Genomic DNA, 21,559 nt, shown 5'->3' with positions numbered 1-21,559 from the left:
GATTTGACTTAAGATGAGGAACCTGCTATCCAAAATTGTCTTCTTTTTCTCTTTCCTGTTCATTCTGGGTGTTCATCTGCTGCTGCTTTCCAAAGAGGCTGAATGCTGGGGGAGTTCCATGGTCTGGATTTGCTGCTGGTCCTAATGCACGGGGCTGAGGGCTCCTCATCTTCAAGCTGTTCCCTAAATCCAGCGGGATACACAGTGCGTCCAACAGCTGCCCCAGCACCGGAGCTGCTGTGCCCACTCTGTGGCTGCTCCAGCAATCTCCTGAGAGTCACTCGTAGTCTCCTGGTCTGACTGGGTGCAGGAGGGAGCTGTAACACCAGGGTCTGCTTTTTGGCAAAATGAAGCTTTTGGCTGCCCTGCTGGAGACAAAAATGAAATGACCTTCTCATAAGCTCCAAAAGTGATGTTTTGACTTGTCCCTACAAAGACAACCAATTTTCCCTCTCTGCTGCTGAACATAGCAGGTCAGGCTCGTGTGTGTGCACGTGGTCTGTCCTCAGCCATCCTGGACAGGAGGGACTCTGCAGTGCATAGCTTGTGGTAACTTCTCAGAGGCTTTTTGTTCAGACAAAGTGAGCTGGAGTTCAGGGATGCACAACCTCCCTTAGGCCCTACCTCATTGTTGTAGGAGAGCGCACCAAGTGCTGTCATGGTTTTTGTCTCTGCCCATCACCCCAAGCTTTCTGCCATTCAGTGTAACCAGTGTGATGCACCACTGCAAAAAAAGTCTCCCAAATAAACCTTCTCCTCTGCTTTGATGGGGGCAGCTTTAAATATCTCTCTGTGATTCCCCTGCCACCTCTATTGTGCATACAAAGAGAAGCTTAACCTGGCAGGGGATTATGTACAACACTCTGGGTTTCTGATGCATGGAAATGAACTATTTGTTGCCTATGAAATTAGCAGCTGTGCTATTTAATATTTGAATATATATCCAAATGTTAGGTTTTCTCCCACTTTTTATATTAGCATGTTTTTCGTGGTTTGTGGTACTCCCCATGCAGAATAGTTGTTTTTAGGGCACTGTAGCAGGCAGGTTCTGCTCTCTTTTAACAAGGTCTCCTTGGGAGAGTTTTGTCTTAAATGGAAGGAGGAAGTTTTGAAGTCAGGATTTACAGCTTTGGGATCACTGGAACACCAAGTGTTCTCACATTAATGACAAGCTCTGCTGTCTTTGCAATTTGTTTCCCCTTTAGATCTATTGCTTAGACAGGCTGTCAGTAGCTTGGGTGCTGTGACTGGGAGTTTGATAGTGAAGAGCTTGCTGGTGGTTTTGAAATGCAGCATTTCAGGAGGGTTACTGAAGAAGGATTCTGCAACAAGGCTGCCTGGGCAATAAGCAGAAATTTTGGGGATCAAAGGCTGAGGGTTGCAGCTGCTTCTCTCCATACAATCTTCTCTAAATCAGAAATCCTAGTTTTTATTACTGCATCCACAACTTGAGTTCAAAAAAGAAAAGAGGGTGGGAAGAGTGGGGAGGAAAGATGCTGAAGGCACTGTAATGGAGAAGGAAGCCAAAGTTTGAGGCAATTGAGAACAATGGGACTGAGTAATGATAGAGAAAGCAAGGCAGATGTTTGAAGATGTGGAGAATCAAAGCTTTGCGGAGAGAGCACTGGACTCTTTGGGTAAGGAGGTTGCAAGTTCTGCACAGGAAGCTGCTGTTTCACTGTGGTGGCTTGTGCTGGTCTAGCTCCCAAGGGAAGCAGCTTGAATGGGCAAATAAATCAAAGGTCCTAAAAAGCTACAGTTTTTCAAAGTCAGTCAGCTGTTCAATAGCACCCAATATACAGGAGACAGGCTGAGGCCAATTAAGATGAAAAATAACCGACAGGCAGTGGCAGTTGTGTGTCTGGAGCTAAGCTGGGGCTCCTGACGGCTGCAACAGCTTGGAAACAGAGATCTCCTATGTGGCTGATGGGGAGAGTGAAGAAAGCAGGGAGAAAAGGTATGTCCCCATTATCTTTTTATTTATGTTTAATATATTCATGGTATTTAGCCCAGAAGAGCCTTGAGGTCTCCTGCATGCTACCACACTAACCTTTGTGCGCGTCTATCCAGGCTGCCTCACCTCGGGCCCACTACTGCAAGCTACTTTTTCTGTTCATAAATATTTTCCCACTAGCCTGCCCTGAGCTAACCCACCATAGTCATGTACAAAGTGTCCTGGGGGCCAGATCACCTGTGGTTTCCATAAATCATTACAGAACAGCAGCACATGGAGGGACTGACTCAGTATTCTCTTTCTGCCACTACAGATGTGAAGCAACTATATAGAAATCAGTTGTTGATGTTAATTTTCTTTTTAAATTGAAAGAAAAGAACCTGATTAGCAAGAGGAAACCTGAAATGGGTTCCTTCCTGTTTTCTGTAGGAAAATGGTGGATCAAGAAAGCTTTGGGAACTACTGGCATCTCTCTCTTAATCCTCTTCTAAATGTTTGGGTAATTTTTGTTATAGCCTCTATTAACCAGTAGTTGCATTGAACCTGGCCAAGCTATTTGCACCTTGGGAAAGTCTGATCCCAGCACTTGATTTGTAAAGAACTGGGAATTTCTTTGGAGAGCGTTCATCCAGACATCCAAAGTCGATATATTGGGTGAGTGCAGGAAAAAAAAAAACAACACCACCTTTAAATCAGCTCATTACAGCAGGGTGAGGGTTATCTGGAAAACTGAAAAAAAAAAAAAAAAAGTAGTCTTGACAAAATAAAGCAGGAGAAGATGTGCTATATCACTCCTTCATGTCTCCCTGCCTACCGGCCTACATTTGATACCTTCTATAGCTGCTATTAAAAAGAATTTAAAAATTACTTCTGATTCTGGGATGGCAAAAGGCTTGATTTGTTGGTAAATGCTGAGCAGCTTGGGGAAAATTCCAGCATGTTAATGGGCATTGCTGGATGCCCAGGTTATTTCTGCTGAGAACAAGGTTCAGGTTTCCGACCGCCACAGAATTCCCCACTTTTCGCCAGGCCAGGTCCTCCGGGGAAGGTTGCCAGCCATCATCTCCTTGGTACATGTGTAAGCCGGAGGCTTTAAGTCATTCCTCAGGGTTTTACACTGAGTGATGTGGTCATTTTGAAATTAAAGTCACTGTTTTCCCCCATTTTTAATGGAAAATAAGAGGTTAACCCTGCCACAGAAAGGAGGCTCAGCCCTGCTGTGTCAGTGGTGGATTCTAAATTGCACCGGTTCCAGTTGTACCACAAAACTGCACAATTTGCAAAGGAAAAGACCAAAACTGAGTAAACACACTTTGCTTGATGAACTCTACCTTTTGATACAGAGAGAAATGCCTTCAGATTTACCAAAGAAGAGCTGATCCTGTCACTGGGGTAAAGGACTAGGGAGGAGTATTGGCTGACTTCTTAAGAGATGTTCTTCAATTTGTCTCTATAAAGCCTCACCTGAACATAGGAAGGAAAGGTGTCCCAGGAAGATAAAAAGACAAAAAGAAAATGGTGATGCTGAAAGTAGAGCTGCGTGTGGCATTTGCCACTGGGGTCTGGTGCACAGCCAAGTGTTTTCCAATGAGTTGACTAAGGAAAACCCCAGGTCCCAGAGTTCAATCCCTGGCTTTGTGTTAATGGGAAACCGTGGTTTCTTCTGCCCCAGCCTTTGCATTCCCATGCCAACATCAACCAGTAGGTAGGTCCCATCAGCAAATCCAGCCAGCATTAGGAAATGCACTGGAGTGTTTTAAACAGCTTATCAGCTTGTGATGGAAACATGAGTTTGTCTCTCAGGTTATCCACATGGATTGCTTGGTGTGGTGCCCAACCTCGTGAAAACATCTGGGCTGGATATTAGTTAACCTTCAAAAAAAAGAAAGGTGATTTTGGAGTCACTCCATAAACTTTCACTAGAAAATTACTACAATTGTAGTGATTTCCTTTTAACGATGTGTGCTACACCTCATTAGCAAAGATGTTTGCAGGGGCTCCACACCAGTGGCAACAGCACTATTCTTGTAAGAAGCCACTGAAACATGGCTCGTGCTTCTCACGCAGAACTCCTGTGGCTTCACAACCTCAGCCGAAGCTGGAGGTGAATCACCAAGCCTGCTTCTAGCTAAATTCAGTTGCCCCTGGAATAACAATGTGATACTGGAGTCAAAGAGGGTGGAAAATTTTCAGACCAGACCTGTGGTACTGGAGGTAATTTTTCCTAACAGATCAGGGCTGAAAAATCAAGCTCATATCCAACTTCATTTACATGAGTAAAGCTGTTCCCACTGCTTTCCAAGGAGGCTGGATGAAGAAAGGGTCAAGGATTGAAGCCAGTCCATGTTCTCATTGGCTCACACACACACAGAGCTCCAAGAAAGAAGAAAAAAAAAAAAATACAGTTGTCATTTTGATTCACAGGCCATGATAAAATCCAGTTTGCTGACCCATAGCTCTGTTGGCACTTCCACACTAAGAGAGGCTTAAAGCATTTTAGAACTCATTGAGTAATAAAAATAAGTAATGAAATATATTCACAATATAGCTAGAAAATATATGAGCAGTCTCAACCTGATGTAATTGAGAATGGATTTAGCAAACTCAGGCTCAGAACAGTAAACTTATTTTGTAGATGGTTTAAGCTATTTGTATCGCTGAGTGAATTTCCTCAGCTATCAGCTTTTCTGTATTTTGGACAATTTATGATCTCAGTTATGATCTTTTTCCCTGGCTGTGTTAGCAGGTGAGAACAGCCCGATTGTGCAGGTTAGAAGGTGTAAGAGCCACCTCTAGGCTCCTCAGATTTTCATGATAGCAATCGGAGCAATAATAAAATCCCAGTTGCGGCTTTCTGATGTTACATCCTTCTCTCTTCAGATAGTTTTAACTTTGATAACTCTATTTGGCCAGCAATTTGCTTTGATCTTTGCCTGTGATTCAATTATTTTGAAAAGCTGGAATAAAATGAAGATTACTGTCTGGGGAAAAATAACAGCAGAATAGCTGTGGCCTGATTATCTCCTCTCAGCTGATCACCACCAGTGCAGGGAATTTCTAGCTGGTGGCATTTGTCCTTGCTGCCAGCTTAGGTGTTGACTTTGAGTACTGGATATAAAGGGAAGGGGGGTGAGTAGGTGAAAGAAGGTTGCCTGCCTTAGAATGCTCATCCATGAGGGAGATCACAAAGACTTCTCTAGATCTTAAAACTGATGGAAGCTTTATATTTATTTTAAGTGTAATTTGGTATGGCATCTCAATTTTTCCGTTATCCTTCTTATTAAAAGTAGCTCCTGAAGCTGAAGCCCCCCAGACATGCTCCTGTGGGGCAGGGCATGGGGGAAATCAAACCATATGATCGACGCTGCCACTCTGGTACAACACCTGACAGTTCGTTTGGAGAATTTATATCTCTTGAGCCCAGGAGCTTTCAGCAAAAGGTAGGGTTTTGGAAGTCTTATCCATTCTTTGGTGAGTGCAGACAGTTGTGCTCTCAGAAAAAGCTTCCTTTCCTCTGGCTTTTTTGATAAGGCTGCTCCTGGAGCACAGTGTCTTCACCAGCTCTTATCAGAGCAGACATCAGCAGGTGGACCTGGTGTCCGTAATGTTGTGGTCAATCCTCCTTGCCTAGGATTTTCTGCCAGTTTAATTTTAACTGCCAAATCCCAGCCCATTCTGCTTCCCCTTATCACCCAAGTTCCCTGAAGGCTTCCTTTCGTGCTGGGCTCCAGCAACTCAATGCTTTCAGGCTGCTTCACAATTATAGATAGGCTGCTGAAGGATTATCTCGTTACTCTGGAAGGCTTTTGCTTTGTGTGTTTGCAGACAAGTATTCCAGCTTGTGTTAAGTAACAATCAGCTTTCAGCTGACTGGCAGTTTGTGGTGGTATTTGTTGGGGGATGAAAATCTCAGGTGTTATTTACGAGTAAAGTTTGTGCTTCTATTCAAATTCCTCCCAGGCAACAACTAGTTCTGTGGGGTCTCCAAAATGAAAAATGATAATTTACTGTTATCTCCTCCTTCCTCTAGATCCTTGACCCATCCTGTATTACTTTGGGCTGTTAGATGCCAGAAGAAGTTTGGTGTGTGTGCTGTTGGTTTCCAGTGATCTGGCCCATTGTGGTAATTGGTACCTGTGATTCTGGAGGAGGCAAGATAGGAATCAGAGCAGCATTTTGTTACAGATTTTAAACATCAATATTTCAGATTCATTGCTTAAATGGAATAAGAATAGAATGAAAGACAAGTTATGAAATACAAAAGATAGGCAAAGGAAAAAGATTTTTTTCCCTTAAGCTTAGAAACACCTTTTTCCCTGTCAGAAGTGAGCAAACTGTAAATTCGGATTAAAATACTCTCCTGGAAAAAAAAAAAAATCACTTGATTTTTACAGTTTCTTTCCCAGTCAGTTGATTTATGTGACTTTCCTGAGAATTCTCCCTCCCTCTGCATCAAAGTACAATTTCAAGGTGAACAAGGACCGATTTAAGTTTTGCAGGAATTGTACCCCAGATTTTAGCCCTCGTGGGGTAGAAATGCCATTATCCTTTTGATCATGATGCTTTGAAGACCTGCATTCATTGCCAGTCAGGATCAGGAGAAACCAAACGTTGATCTTGGCTAGGATAAAGCATAAATAGGAGCACTGGGGGGAACTTCTCACCCAGTTGTGCAATGTGCAGAGGTGAATGGTGTGGATGAGGCTCTTGCTCTGGGCACAGTGTTTTTATCTCCTTCGGCAAAAGCGTCACCACTGTGTTAGCCTCAAGCAATACTTGTTGAAGTGCAGATGCTTTAGTTCTCTGTCATCAGAAACAGTGAGCAAATCTGGGACCCATCCTCCGAGATGTGCATTGATATTCTGCGCCCTGCCAGCTGCAAAGAGCTCACGTTTTGGGGAAGGAACACAGAAAAACAAAGTAGGCAGCTGGGCACTCTCTTCAGCCATTGCGGTGCTCTGCCAGTAGTACCCTTTTCACCCAGTGTTGCTGTAGATTTTGTTCTCCTGCTGTGTTCCTTTTGTAATTGCCAATTAAATAGGCATCTTAGACTCAATTTATCACTGGTCTAGCTTTGTCTTGTGTCGGGCAAGGGAAACTGGGTTAGCATTTGGCAATGCAGGTATGTTTTAGGAGCAGCAGACTTATTTAGCTTGGGGAAGAAATATTGATCTGTATGTGGAAAGTTGGCTAATTTTGTCCTCTAGCATCATTTCCTGAAAGAGAAGCAACAAGGTTTATAATTGGTTTGATTAAATAATGAATGTTACAGTCTCCTACTGCAAAGCAGGCAGCAATTCCAGTCTATGAATCTTGTGTGGAGATGAATGGAGAGGCTCTAAACAGTACCTGAGCAGGGCAGTTCTTTCCCCCTTGGCACTTGCTGCTCACCAGAGCAGAGTCAGCAGCTGGAACAAGAAACTTGAGGTAAATGAAATTTTCTTTAAAGTTTCGTTTGTCTCTCTCCCTGTGCTTTATTGCTGAATTTCATCACAGGAGCTTTCTCCTGTTTCTTGCTTCTAGCTGTTGTTTTAAAGATGTGCTGTACCTGTCAACAGCACACAAAGAAAGGCTCCAGATTTACGCTTAGCCATAAGCCTTTGTTACCTTATCAGCAAAAGTTGCCAAGGATCCTCTGTATATCCCCTTGGATATGGATTTGACTTTTTTTCCCTTAGTCATTTAAGTAGGGTGTAGTAACCCCAGTGTTAAATTAACACTGGGGCAAATATATAGAATAATATGCAAAGCGTATGGCCAGATTTTCAAATCTGGATGTTGTTTTTCAGTCTTGGAGTTGAGACCAGAGACACTGTCCCCAGGCAGTGACTATCTGCAGGGTCACTTCGTATAGCTGGGGACAAGGCTGCTAAAGTGCCTGAGCACTTCTGCCAGAGTCAGTATCAAAGTAAATGTTCAAGGATGACCTTGGAGCTTGCTGCTGAAATGACTGTAAATTCATCTCTAGGCGCTCAGGAGAACATTATTAAACCTTTATGCGCTGGCAGGTTTGCCAGCAGGCACCCAGCAAGCTGTAGCCCGTATGGTCAGGCAGATGGATCCTGTGCATCATCAGGTCCCTTCCAAAGTGAGGGCAAAACACTGAGGTGTTTAAACAGTTCACAACTGAAGCAGGAGACGTCTTGTTATGCTTGGTACCTGCTATTTTGCATTTCTGCCCAGAGCTCGGGTGTGCACTGTGTTGGAAAAAATTCAGCTGGATGGAGATGGCAAAATTCTTATTGATTCCAGCCCTAGGTCTTAGCCTATCTATTATATACCCCTTTAATGAGCATCCAGCATCATTTGAACATATGGTAGAGAAAATGCTCTGTAATTTCTTAAATATAATTCAGTTCTAGGATGAAGCTGGCAGGCTTCTTTTCTCTAGGTCTGAGCCTTGCTTTGGGTTCATAGCTCAATTAGTTGCTAATGGCCAGTGCATCTATACCCAGGAACAATGAAGCTTTACCTGGCTCAGGTGCTGCAAGAACTGCCAAGTCCCACCCTGTGGCAAGGTCTCTGCATTGGTTGAGGGACAGTTGTACAAAAGTACTTTGAGATAATTTTGGTCTGAATCTTTAAATCTGAATGTAACTCTTGATTTTCAGTTGTTGTGCCCCTCTCTTTTCCTATTCCCTAATGGTGGCTGTGCTGCTGTTTGCAGATGATGGGAAGCTGTCCCTGGAGGAGTTCCAGGCCTTTTTTTCTGATGGGACACTCAACGAAGAAGAACTTGAGAAGCTCTTTCATACCATTGACTCGGACAACACCAAGTAAGTTCACCATGCTGACACACCCCTGTGTCCCAGAGTCTTTGGCTCATGGCATTAGTGTGCAGGGTCAGGGCTGCTCCAGAGAGCCAACCACCACTGAGGCTGCAGGGGTGCAACTCACTTCACAAAACTTTGCAAAATCTCCATTTCTGCTTGGTTTGTCTCTCACTATGATGACCCCTATGCCTTTGTCTCGGTGTTTTTTTCAGGGTGTTTTCAAGACAAGAGGAAATGGCCTCAAGTTGCACCAGGGGAGGTTTAGTTTGGATATTAGGAAAAATTTCTTCCCCAAAATGGCTGTCAAGGTCTGGCCCAGGCTGCCCAGGGCAATGGAGTCCAGATCCCTGGAAGTATTTAAAAGCCATGGAGATGTGGTGCGGAAGGATATGGTTTAGTGGTGACCTGGTAGTGCTGGGCTGATGGTTGGACTTGATGATCTTAAAGGTCTTTTCAAACTAAATGGATTCTATGATTCTTTAGTGCAACCTGATATTTATGACATCGAAAATTATGCTTAATTCTACCCATGAGGGCTTTTAAATGGATCTTCAGCTTTTCTACTTCATCTGAAAGCTTCACTGTGGTATAAGAGGCACCAGTGTGGATCTCAGTAAGCGTAGTCCTATCCAGCTATTTTACACAAAACAAATTGAAACGATCTGTGCTCTTGTCTCTTTGTGATCTCTCTGTATCTCCTGCACTTGGACTACTCCTGCTTTGCCTCTGGTCCAAGCTGTCCCCTGGTGCAGTGATGGCTGCTAGCACTTAATAGAAACGAGTCTCCTTCTCTTCAAGGTGGAATTCAGCAGCGTTGAGGCAGATTTGCTGCTGCTCTGATCCCAGCACCCTGACGTGTCGACACAAAGCCTGGGCAAGGCAGCAAGGGGACAGATCTACAAGCAGCGCTGAGCTGCCTGTGTTACAGCTGCAGTAGCAGCAGGGAAGAGGGCTCTAGGCATGCTTTAGTTTGAGGTTACATCAAAGTTGAAACTAAATTTGGCACCTGACCGCTCTCAATGAGAATCAAGGCTGCACCAAGCTGTCAAATTAAGGTGACAAACTCATTAGCAGTTGATGTTTTCTTTGTCTCCTCTCCTTCAGCACTCCCTCTGTCTGCCTTTGCCTTTGGCAAGGTCTGAGGTGTTTGTGAGCCCCTGACAAGTGTCTGTAACCAGCAATGTTCAGGATTGGCATAAAGCTGTGGAGTCCGGAAGGCCCCAGTTGAAGCCTCCCATGCCAGCTGGGCACTGGCACAAAGGATACAGCCCACTGGTGGGTTTTCTTTTTCTTAGAGGAACTCATCTTCAGAAGCCTTGAGTAGTTGAGGCTATTTGGAAATAGAAACAAAAGTCAGCTTTGAGTCATGTTCCTGTGTGACTTATTCCTCTACAGAGAAAAAAATGTGTCCAAAAAAGCAGGTGAAAAGAGAATCCAATTTCAAATGAGATGTCTCGCACTTAGTACTTAAAAAAAAATAAAATAACAGCCTGTTTAATTATAAAGTTTTCTGGCAGCAGGTAGAGTCTTGGCTGTGTGAGCGGTGCATGCTTTTCCACCCATCCAATAGATTAAAAAAAGATTGGACTAGACGACCTTTGGAGGTCCCTTCCAACCCAAACATTCTATGCCCTGGAAAGCAGTGATTGCTCTAGAGTGTGATGGCACCAAGTCAACCCAGTATAGGGGCTGCTGCTGAATATGTTTCTGAGGCCAAAGTGAGCATGAGATTTCTCAAAATCCTGTCTTTGCAATGTCTGTGCTTCCCAGAGTTTATTCCAAGATCCAAAATGCTGAAGACCAGCTTTGTATATACTATTAGCTGAGTAATTGATCAAAGGAATTTAAGTGATCTTATTAGTAACATTGGCTGGTAACACTTAAGTGCCCTTGTTACTGAAATTAGCTGGGAATGATCCACCCCTTCTACTTGTTCCTCTTCAACAGATGGTAGATGCTGCCTTATGCTTTGGGGGTCTATCTGTGAAGCTCCGGGAGATGCTCCTGGGTGGGCTCTCCATAGCCTCTGGAACTTGGGTGCTCGCGTGCCTCTGTTCTAAAATAATTTATAGAATTGGCTGAGCTGATCAGCTGTAATTTTGTCTGGGAAAGGAAGCAGACAGCTGATGTGTAACCCAAGGTGTATGGGGGTTAGCGTGTGGATGTTTCTTCTGGCCTTCCTGAAACTGGAAATTGGATGGCAATCCATGCTGGGGATTGTAGAGAATCTGCAGGTTGCTCCGAGCCTTTGTAAGGGCTGTCTTCTAAATTGTGCCATTTCTAAATGCCATGCGACAGTGCCCCTGGCAAATGGGGTCTTGCTGTGCAGCTCCTGAGCACGGCAAGAGTTCCCACAGCTCAGCAGTATTTTTCTCCTGCCAAACTGTCTTGATCCAGCCACCAATACCCGTAGGGGCCGATACTGCACAGAGCAGGGTAGCATCTGCTGTTCTTGGCTGGAAGGAAAAGCGATGAATCGATCACCCTTCCAAGTTAAATCCTGGCATGAAAATGGCTCTTGGTTATTGATTTGGAAAGCACAGACATCAAGTTTATCAAGTTGGGGGAAGAAAATATTCCTCATATTTTTATCTGCAAGAGCTCTCTCAGTCTCCAGAAAACCCATTTCAGAGACCAGCTTTCTTCTGCAAAGAGCTTTTCACTATGCAACGAGTGGCTTGCTTGACTCTAGTCTTCCATCTAGCACAGTCCTTTGAGCTGTGTGGGTGCTTGACACCTTGCTCTGACTTTTGCTTCTCTGCCTGGTAAACTGGTGGGCCTGTGGGAGGTCAGGCAGGATGGATGCTGCCTCCAGCCTCTGGCATATCCAAGCAGTAGGGTTGTGATTTTCAGCACTGCTGTTACTGATCAAGAGGAGTGGACCTTTCATTTTCCATTTTACAGGGGAACATAGGAGCAATATTAACTCTGTTTTTCCAAAAAGCAATTTTGAATGACAATTATTTGCTATTTGATAGAAGATTGTTTATTTTTAAGGCTGGTTTTTGATACTCCAATTTATCTCTGGTTTTCCCATACTGGCCATCGTGTTTGTTTAGTCTGCAAAACAAACTTTGCTATTGAAATTACTTTACAGCTAGAGTAGAAAATGAAGAAAATTATATTCCTGCTAATTATTAGTAATTGCTGTTACCGGCCAAATTACAAAATTGTTGATTCAATTTCCTGGAGTATTTTTAGGAGCAGGAAACTGCCTTACTGGAGTAGATAAAATGAATGTCTGCACCAGTTTCTTGACTTGCTTTGGTGGGAAGATGGTGGAAAGGAGAAAAGTTGGGCAGAGGAGTGGGACGAGGAAGCTGGACATGGAGGCAGGAGTGGCTGTGCTGCTGTGGGGGGGTCAGTTGTAACCTGCTGCAGCTGAAGGGGTTTGTGCCTTGGTCTTGGCAGGGAAACACCTCGTTGCTAGCAAGGTTTGTTTAGGATGTTGCTGAACTGAACTGAGATACCCCAAAATAGCTCAGGGGCATTAATGAGGCCCCTTCCTTCTTCTTGACTGCCTGTCAAGTTTCTCTAGGAGGTTCATAATGTGGCACAGTGGGCATGGGCTTCAAACACCCACCGCAGGGTTTTATTAGTGGGTAGCAGAGGTTGTCCATAAGACAACCTGCCATCCATGGTAGGATGTGAGGACCATGCTTTAAGTCTCATCATTACTGGGTATTGCTGGCAGCAGGAACGTGCAAAATATGACACCCACTTCACTCAGGTTTTGCCAAAATTATATTCCCAAACCTGCTGTTGCTTTAAAATGATGTTGAAGTGATGTTTTTTTCTCTGTCACTCACACTGGCTGCTCTCCTGCCTTCCTCCCAACTGAAGCAGGAGGCAAAAGCAAGATGTTGCTAGGAGGGTTTGCACTAGTGGTTTTAGCTGCTATTTCAGGAGGTTTCAGCACTGCTTGATGGGGAGCTGCCTGAAGATTAATTGGGAGGTAATGATACGTTACTATTAATACCAATGCTACTGGAATTGCACAAATTATATGTGTGATAGACACGTGTGTGATAGACATTTAAATATATATATATGTGGTTTAGTGACAGAATAGGGCTTTAGAAAACACTAGATTTGAGTTCACCTAAGAAACCCTGTTTTATTTGCAGTTATCTACACCTTCTCTTATTTTTTCTAACAACATGCATCAATTTTAAAAGGAAAAAGTTACTGCAAGTGGAAAGTCAGGCTTTACAGTCACAAATGAGCACATGAAACCCTTTAAAAATGTTACTGCGATACTGGACAAAACTTACTTTGGCTGACCCACAGTTCCACCTTCTTCCAGCTCCTTGGACCAGCACTTGCATCCAACCTGCATCCCTTTGGAATGAAGAAGCATCTCTCAGTCCTTGTGAAAGCAGGAGGAAGTCAGGTGTGGCTGTTGGCCAAACAAATTTAGTCCTAGCAGGAGGTTTTAAAAATTCCTTTTCTATTGTGTACATTTTTTCATAGCTGCAGAGGACAATCCTTTGGGGAGAGATCTGCTCACTGGGGCAGGACTTCTCCAATGACCTGTGCAGGTCCATTCACAAGGAGCCAAGAACATGGCATTAGCATTCTGCTGCTCTGTCATTTGTTATCTCTTCTCTAGGCTTATAGCTATTCTTTTAATTGCTTCATTTCACCCCCTCCTCTCTCTAAATGAGCTCTTTTCTCCAGTGGCAAACACTAAAAAAGCTTGGAGCGTGCATGTAGGATAATTAACAGAAGCAGTATCTCTTCTCAGAAGCCCATCACAGCTTCCCCAGACTGTCACTTTTGCTGGAGGACTGTGACAGATGGAGAAGTGCAGCCGATGGGGTTCTCCAGCTGCACTGGGCAGCGTGCCCCCTCCTGCCCTCCACAGCACTTACCTGGGGGAGTGGCCTGGAGGGGGTTAGATGGGAAAATTGATGGCACGCCTTTGGATGCTGGACAACATCCTTCTTGGAAATATGGAGCCACCTTCCCTCCCCCTGATCCCTCAGCTGCTCAGATACCACAGGGAGCTGTAGTATAAATCAGAGTAATTTGGTGTTGCTTTGGGATGCAGGGATCATAGAATCCTAGAATCATTAAGGTTGGAAAAGACCTCTAAGATCATCAAGTCCAACCATCAACCCAACACTACCATGACCATTAAACCATGTCCTCAAGTGCCACATCTAGACATTTTTTTGAAGCCCTCCAGGTCTGGTGACTCCAGCACCTCCCCGGGCAGCCTGAGTCAATACCTTACCAGCACAGCTGTGCTGCTTCCAGCCGTGGATTCAGCTCCAGCCTTTTGAGAGACCCAGAGCAGACAGAGTGGGAGCTTTGGGCTGCCCCTGCTTTTGCAAGGAGATGGGGCGTAGCTGTCCCTGGATGGGTTGTTTAAATGGTTGTCATACCAAACATTGCTGCTGGTGGGGAGAACCTGCTGCTGCCTTGGCAAAGCAAAACTGGCTGAGATGGGTCCAGCCCTGGCCTGGCATGGTGGGACAGCTGCTTTTCAGGGCATGGCTGAAAGCATTGGTTATTTAAGGCTGATGGAAGCAGAGCAAGTGAGGAGGGACAAGTCTGTATTTCACTAGCTGCTAATTGTGCAGGAGAAGCTATTAAGATCATGTTAGTACTGATGAGGGATAGAAGCAGGAGTGAGGTGTCTCCTGCACTTGTGACTTGCTGGTTGTGGGATTTCAAGGTGGACATGCAGAGTATCAGTGCCAGTGCTGAGGTCTCTAAGGAGAGGGAGTGTGCTTGGCAATGTGAGCTCCTTCTGCCTGGCCTTCCCCGGCACCTTCCTGCTTTAACTCAGCTGGCAAAAATCCCTCCTGCTCCTGTCCAGTTTTGACCCTCTGCAGACATCATCAGGGCGTTTGTGGGGCCAGAAGCTCTTGAAATTGGACTGGTGGATGGGTTTTGTTTTTCTGTTACGTGGGTTGAATTTATACTCAGAAAGTAAAACTGTTTTCTGTTAGACCTTGTGCAAATACTTCAGTGCCTGTGGCTAGGAAGCTTAGTGCTTGACAATGGTGAGCAGCATCCCAAAGGTGGGAGGAGATGCTGGCGAGGTGCTGCTGGTACAGCTGAGGGTCCAAACTGATGTTGTTCCCAATGGGAGGAGCCAAAGGAAGATGTCTCTGTAGCAGCCCTTCAGCTCTCTGTCTGGGTGGTACCCTGACTCTGGGAACTCCTGGTTTGGTGTGATAAAAGAGCAAAGTGGCATTCTGGAGGGGTCAGAGACAAAGACAAAGGAACTCAGACTCTGTTCCTGGGTAAACAACAAACATCTTGCAAGGAAGCTTGATTTGTGCCAGCTAAAACTACACCTTGTGCTGCAGCTGATAATCTGGGCAGAAATGGAGCTTTACATCATCGTAAATGAACAGGAGATTCTCAACACCCTCCTTCTAGCACATAGCCCTGCTCCAGACCTGGACACCTTTGGTATCTTTGACTGTTCTGCAGCCTGCTGTCCTTCTGCTCCAGTAATTATTCACCTCTGGTGGAAAAGGTCTGTTGTTCCCACTTTGTTTGGATACCACAGTACCCCCAGGCATACCCTCTGACATGTTTTACCTTCCCACAGCCCGTGCTGGGTCTGATTGTCCTTTGGTGTGAGGAGACTCCACCTGATAGAGTCCACTATGGGCTTTAGCTTGTGCTGCCCATGCTTTTCTCCAGGCTTCTGTAGTCTAATCCTTTCAAAATTGAACAAAAAATACTTCCACTTCTTGGGCAAGGAACAATGATGATTAGGACTGAATATATTTTTTCCTGGTTTTTAACCCCCCTCCCTAGTCTTGGCTATTTGCATTGCAAACGTGATTCAGTGGAGCACCGGATTTGTCTGGGAGCCGAAGCCCTATGGAGATGGATGTGCCCATTGAAACCAACTTAATTTTTGAATATTGAATGTTCTCAATTAGCTGTCTGGGAAACAAACTACAGATAGTATAATCAGCTGAGATTTTGATTAACTGATTCAAGAGATGGTTCTTGTCCCTTCTGAAAAGGACAAAATGATTGCACAAAAATTATATGTCTGGCTCTTGAGAGCGTGGGCATTTGGTGGATTTTGTTCTTTCTGTTTATGTGGAAGATGTTTTTCGAGTCCTAGCTTATTGTTCTCTGTGCCGACATGTCACTTATGCCATTCTCTCCTCTACTTTTCATTTAAGTGAAGAAATTCTTGGTGCAAAAGCTGGTGCTGAGCAGCTGCATGCTGATAGCGCTACAAAACATCTCTGGCTTACCAAAAAGGGGATTAAAAAAAAAAATATAAATCCCTCAGTGGGAAGGTCATTGGGAGAAACACAAAGCTGGAAAATCTGCACAGAATCTTGTTTGAAAAAAACATTTGAGAACATTTTTCTATTTCTAATCGTATTTCCCAGGTGTTTTCCCAGGCAGCCGCTCGGCAGGGTCCCTGGAGGGAGCCTGTTTAATGCTGGCAGCAAGGAGCTGGGAGCAGCAAGCTGATGTCTGCTGCGGAGGGCAAAGATTGGGGGGGTTTAGCTGTGCAAACAGAATGGAGAGCTATCACACTGCAGGGGTTTCTAGCTGTGACTGGGGCTCAGCTTCTGATTTTTCAGATTATTGAGGACCATTCTGCGTCAGAGGTTTTCTTTTCTAGGCAGTGGAAAGTTACCAAGATCTTGCATTAAAACCGTAAAAGTGACTAAGGTGTTTAGTTCTAATCAGCTGCTTGTGGTCGAATCATGTAGGCATTCAAAGAGGCTGTAGCGTTTTGGGCTGAGGTCCAGTCTTACAAATTTAAATGTGTATTTTTCTGAATAATTGTGCATAGGGCACCACAATCAAGCACAACGTGTCCAGCTGCTGCTCGGTAAGCAGAGCAAGCTGTCTGCCTTGGGACTGCATTTGGAGAAAGGTTTTTTAAATCATTTTTTACTGGCAGGAGAAGAGAATACACGAGAAACAAAGATATTGGGAAAATATGTGCAACAGAGTACAGGGACTTGTTGCTTTAGTATTCTTTTACAAGCCCCCCCACCAGTTGTGTGTCACATGCCCAAACCTCTATGTTTCTTGCTTTAATTTCTTCGTCTCCTACGTACAACTGTGGTGATAACCAAGATACCTACAAAATCTAAAAGGAGGAGGAAGCTGATTTAATTTTAGTTCATGCTCTCAATGTCTTACTGTTTGCTTCTGGCAGTTAGCAGATCGTTCTGCTGAGCTCCAAACAATTAGTTTCTCCCTGTCTCTTTTGCAGTTCAATATTACAGAGATCACAAATAGAAATCAGATTAGTCCAGGCTTCTGTATCAAGGAGATATAGGCAAAAAGTTACATGTTCCTTCATCAAAAAAGGCCAGTCCTGACAGATTCACACTGTTCACAGTTTGTGCAAAAAAACCTGAGAGATCTTCTTCTCCCCTCAGAAAGGAGGTATTTATTTGGTTTAATGGTTTGCTCTGAAAAATTGAACTAAAAGAAGTAATGAGAGTTTAAAATCATACATAAATTACTTCTTTTGATGGAAATGAGGGGGCCAAGCAAAACTGATGGGTTGCTAACAGCCACAGCTCCTGTATTTACTGGTTGTGAAATGTATCTGTGAGATGAAGAGCTTGCTTTAAAGGGGGTTGTGATGCTGGATGCAGGCTGAAGATTGTGGTTCTGCATGGAACCACGATGTCAAAACTAAATAATCCATTAATTCAAAGGCACATGATGAAAATATCACCAAAACTCATGTTTGTGTTTCCAGAGTGGAGCTAGTAGAAATACCCTGGAAAGAAAAAGGTCATCTGTACCACCTCTGTGCTGGTTGTGGTGTGTACAGCCCATCCTTCGAGGTTTATAGTCCCAGTTTTGCCTGGCACTGTCTGGGGATAAATTAAATGAGAGCTAATATAACCCAGTGTATGTACACAGTGGGCCAAACTGTGTATATAATAATCAGCAACTTAATAAATTTGGAAATGCCATCCCTCCTAGCAGCTAAGTTACTCGTAGGCTGTAATTAAACCTGCCTTCTCTTTTCTTTGCTGTGATATTTTCAAGATCAAGTCATCCATATTCCCCCTCTCCCAAAAAAAATAAAAAAATAAAAGAATTGAGGGTTTAGATGAATTTATTAAGGATTTGGCACACACAAAGACTTGAAAGTGTTTAGTACTGTACTAAATGTCTGTTTTATTTAAGATGATGACTGTGCTTAGAAACCAACTGTTAGATTAAGCTTAGTAAATCAGTGTGCTGCACTGGTACATTTTTTTAGCATATCAGCTACACTGTAAACAGGCATTTTATTGTGTTGTTGTCTTGTTCAGAGGTCTTATGAGCTTTTCAAGAGAATTTCTTTTGCAAGTGTGTGGTTAGAGGTTATATCCACGTCTGACAAAGCTGAGAGAGGTGATGTCGATCATTTTTAATAGACGGAAATGGCCTTACAAGGTACAAAGAGAAATGCAAGAGGAACATACCTTAATCACCTCAAATTTTATTCCATGTGCAGAAACTCCACTAGTTTTTGCTCTTAATGTGCAGATCTGGGGTAGACCAATTAGATACCAAGGTGGTGGGGTTGGGAAAATATATCCCCTTGCCCAGAATTGCGTTGCAGAAAGTTGTGGTGTCCCTAACCCCTTTTACAGAGGGTAGGCAGGGAGAGCAGTAGTGGGACTGCCTTGGGCTTCTCCTGCACTCTATCGAGTTTAGGGATTTGAACAGCACTTGGCAGAAAATTGTGCCTTTTTGCTGCATATTTTGTGCTAATTTCTAGAAGTGGTAGGGCAGGAATGGCAGAGCCTCACTGATGCTCAGCCTGGATTGTGGTGGTATCCTGACCCCAGCTCCTGAGCTGTGTGACAAAGCAAGATGGTCTAGCACCAGCTGACAGCCTGAAATGCCATATTGCAGTTGCTGGTGAATGAACAAACAAATGTCTGGTACTCTGCAGGTGCCAGTTTATTGTCCCTGCCTTTTTTGAAAGTGACATTTATTTCTCTTTTAACTAGTGAGAGCTTAGAGTGTGTTTTCCAACAACATCCCAACCATTTGTTTCATTTTTATCCATATTCATACCCTTCACTTGGTGCCCTTGATGATTAGAGCTGGGTGTTTTGTTCTGTCGAATAATTCACCGCGTGGAAAGTGTTGTTTTGGTCGTCTTGAAACTACTGATGAAATAAAGCATCTGCTCTTCGTCGGGGATGGTTTGCAAATTGGGATTCTCTGAGGAGCTGGGAGAGGCACCTGGGGTCTTCACCGTGCTATTTCTGATCCATACCTGAGCTGTAGGTGGGAAAAGAGGTTGCACAGAGATTGCATAGGGTAGGGGCTGGTGTTAGATAGGACCTGGTGCTTCATATGTGTCTGTGACTGCAGAATAAATCAGTACGCCAAGGGAGTGAGGAACTGAACTGGCCTCAAAATCCAGCACCAGGTGAGAGTCTTCAAAAGTGAGAAACTAAGCAATTAATATGTTATAATGGTCTCTGTCTTTATGGTAGGCATTGATTCCCTGCAAGGAAACGGAATCTCTGAGAGTTGTGTTGCAGAAAGAGCATATCACAAATGAGGAAAGTTCAACCTCCCCACCCTGACAAAGTGCCCATGCTGGTTTTATCAGCTGCACGAGCAAAATCAGGAATACTGCTGTTAGCAGACATCATTGCCAGAGCAAGCCCCAGTGTGCGTCTGTGATCCTTGTGCTCACCGCACGTCATGTCCTGTGCCCAGCCTACCCCACATCTGTGGGGAGGGGTTGGGGCCTCTGATGAACAGTGGAGTCACTTGCAGGACCCTCAAAGAAAGCATAAGCTGTCACTGCAGAAGAGTTTTCCTTTTTCCAAACTCAGGAAAATCCTCACCAAAAGCTCTTCCTCAAGGACTGTGATGAGTGTGAAACCGTGCTGGAGATAAGTGGCTCTGCCAGGAGAGGTGGGGATGGATCCTGTAGAAGACCAGCAGATGAGATGAGGTCACCGGGGACAGAGATCCCTCTGGCTGCTGCAGCCACACCTCAGCTTTGATGGTTTGGGACTTCAAAGATTCTCTTTAGCAATTAAGAGTTGGTATTCAGTGCTAACCATCCTTACCCCCCACCTCCCAGCCTTTTCCTTTGCAGCCAGAGATGGAGTAGCCTTTGTAATGCAGACAATTTGTTGCAGAGGGCTGAAAGCTGCTCCAAGCTGAACTGAGCATCTTCTAGCACGGTAGGAAGGATGCCAGCAGGCAGGTCTGCTTGTAAACCCTACACCTGGGCCGTGTGGTGGCTGTAAGGCCATGTGGCACTTTGCTGAGGTTGTGACTGTCCTCAGGAGAGCCATCAGCCATGCTCACGGGTCTGCCCTGGGGCTTCCACATCCAGGAAGAGGAGGAGACAGGAGTGAAGGTGTTCTGCTGGTCTTCCCCATCATGCTAGAAGGTTGCCTAAAGGCGCATCTTTGGTGATGCTGAAACCTCAGATGTGGATATCTGAGGTGCTTTTTGTCTGGTTTGGGCAGAGAGAGCCCTGCTTGCTGGGGCTCAGCTAGGAGCCAGGACCTCCTGACTTCTCTCTGTGTTCCTGCAGGCAGAGCATGTCCAGCCTGGCCTCCCTGTGTGATGCTGCAGCAACTTCCGGTCACTTGTTGCGTAGGGAGGGAAGAGCCTTGAAGCAGGATGAGTAAAGGAACGTTTTATCCTGAGCCTGCCAGATCTACCGTGCTTGTTTGTACTGAAGGTCGGTTCAGTTCACCTTGAAAATGCAGCATTTTTCGAACTCCTGGTCTGTAATGAGGAGTCTGCTGCCCCAGCGCTCCAAAGCCAAGCGCTCAGCACCAGCATCTCCAGTGAATGTAGGCTTGTGATTTGAGACCTGGATCTGGGCAGTGTCAGGTTTAATGGGAATGCAGATGGCTAATCGAGGCGAGCAGCCACAGAGAAAGGCATAGGAAAAGATCGGTATTCAGTGGGTCTGAATACAGCTTTGCTGTGCAGCCCCACTGCTGCTCACCTTCTGCCTCGCTCAGCTGCGTTGGCCACGGTGGCCAGACAGTGTGGAGAAGAAGTACAACCAACCCTATCTTGGTAATCATCTGCTTAAATCCAGGGGAAGGCTGTGCAGGGAGCAGGAAGGAGCTGTCTCCTTGGTTCAGGTGGGCAACCCATCCTTAAGGACACTACACTCCAGCCTTCATACCAGTGAACAAAAATCCTGCAAGCAGGAGGAGAGAGATTGTCTCCTGGAGTACCTAGGGTCTTTTAGAATCCCAAATCTCACACCACAGACAATAAGGCTCTTTGTAAGACAAACTCTATATATGAGAACTTCATACAAAATCCTCCGTTTGCTTCTCTCTGTTTCTGGGCAATTCTTTGTCCCTATTTTTTCTTCTCTGTGGTACCGGCACTTCAGAAGAAAACATTATTCCCTGCTGAGTTTTCAGGCTCCCTTACTGTGCTCCCCAAGTGCTCAGAGATGGAGCACGTGCCAAGGGAAGAATAAAGTCATTAATTTTGCTTTGGAGGAGGCAGAATTTCTCTCCTTTTCAGGAGCCCCTGTGGGAGCTGTTTCCCATAGGTATTTTAATATAAATCATTGTCCTCCAGCACTGAAAATGTCCCAGTTAAGTGGAGATCAATATGGTCTCTGCAAAACTGCTCCTGCTTCATGTAACGTGGATTTGGGAGGAAACCTTTGACTGGAGTGAATGGTGAATCTTGAACCTCCTCCATCTGCCCTGGGAGTTTAAAGATGTGGCACTCCCTGCCCTGCTGGAAAAAGCAGAGCAGAATGAAAAATACCTGCTGGGTTATTGCAGACCCACTGCTCAGTCTATTGATGGGTTGTGCTGAATTGTGTGCAGGGCAAGTGTGCCTGTGACACCATAAG

The 21,559-nt window shown here is 44.8% G+C and overlaps 1 protein-coding gene across 1 annotated transcript in view; it reads left to right on the top strand.

Moving 5' to 3' along the window:
• The window catches only part of NECAB2 (N-terminal EF-hand calcium binding protein 2), a gene marked incomplete at its 5' end in the record, with an annotated part of 67,728 nt that overhangs the window by 20,694 nt on the left and 25,475 nt on the right, over positions 1-21,559 (top strand). Inside the window, one exon of the mRNA XM_008941193.1 lies at positions 8,622-8,730. Within this exon, the coding sequence (XP_008939441.1) occupies positions 8,622-8,730 (109 nt within the window). The remainder of the gene's footprint in view (positions 1-8,621; positions 8,731-21,559) is intronic.

Source organism: Merops nubicus, unplaced genomic scaffold (assembly GCF_000691845.1).
Source record: "Merops nubicus isolate BGI_N331 unplaced genomic scaffold, ASM69184v1 scaffold10350, whole genome shotgun sequence".
NCBI classification, from domain to species: Eukaryota; Metazoa; Chordata; class Aves; order Coraciiformes; family Meropidae; genus Merops; species Merops nubicus.
This window is presented reverse-complemented; position numbering and strand designations above follow the sequence as displayed.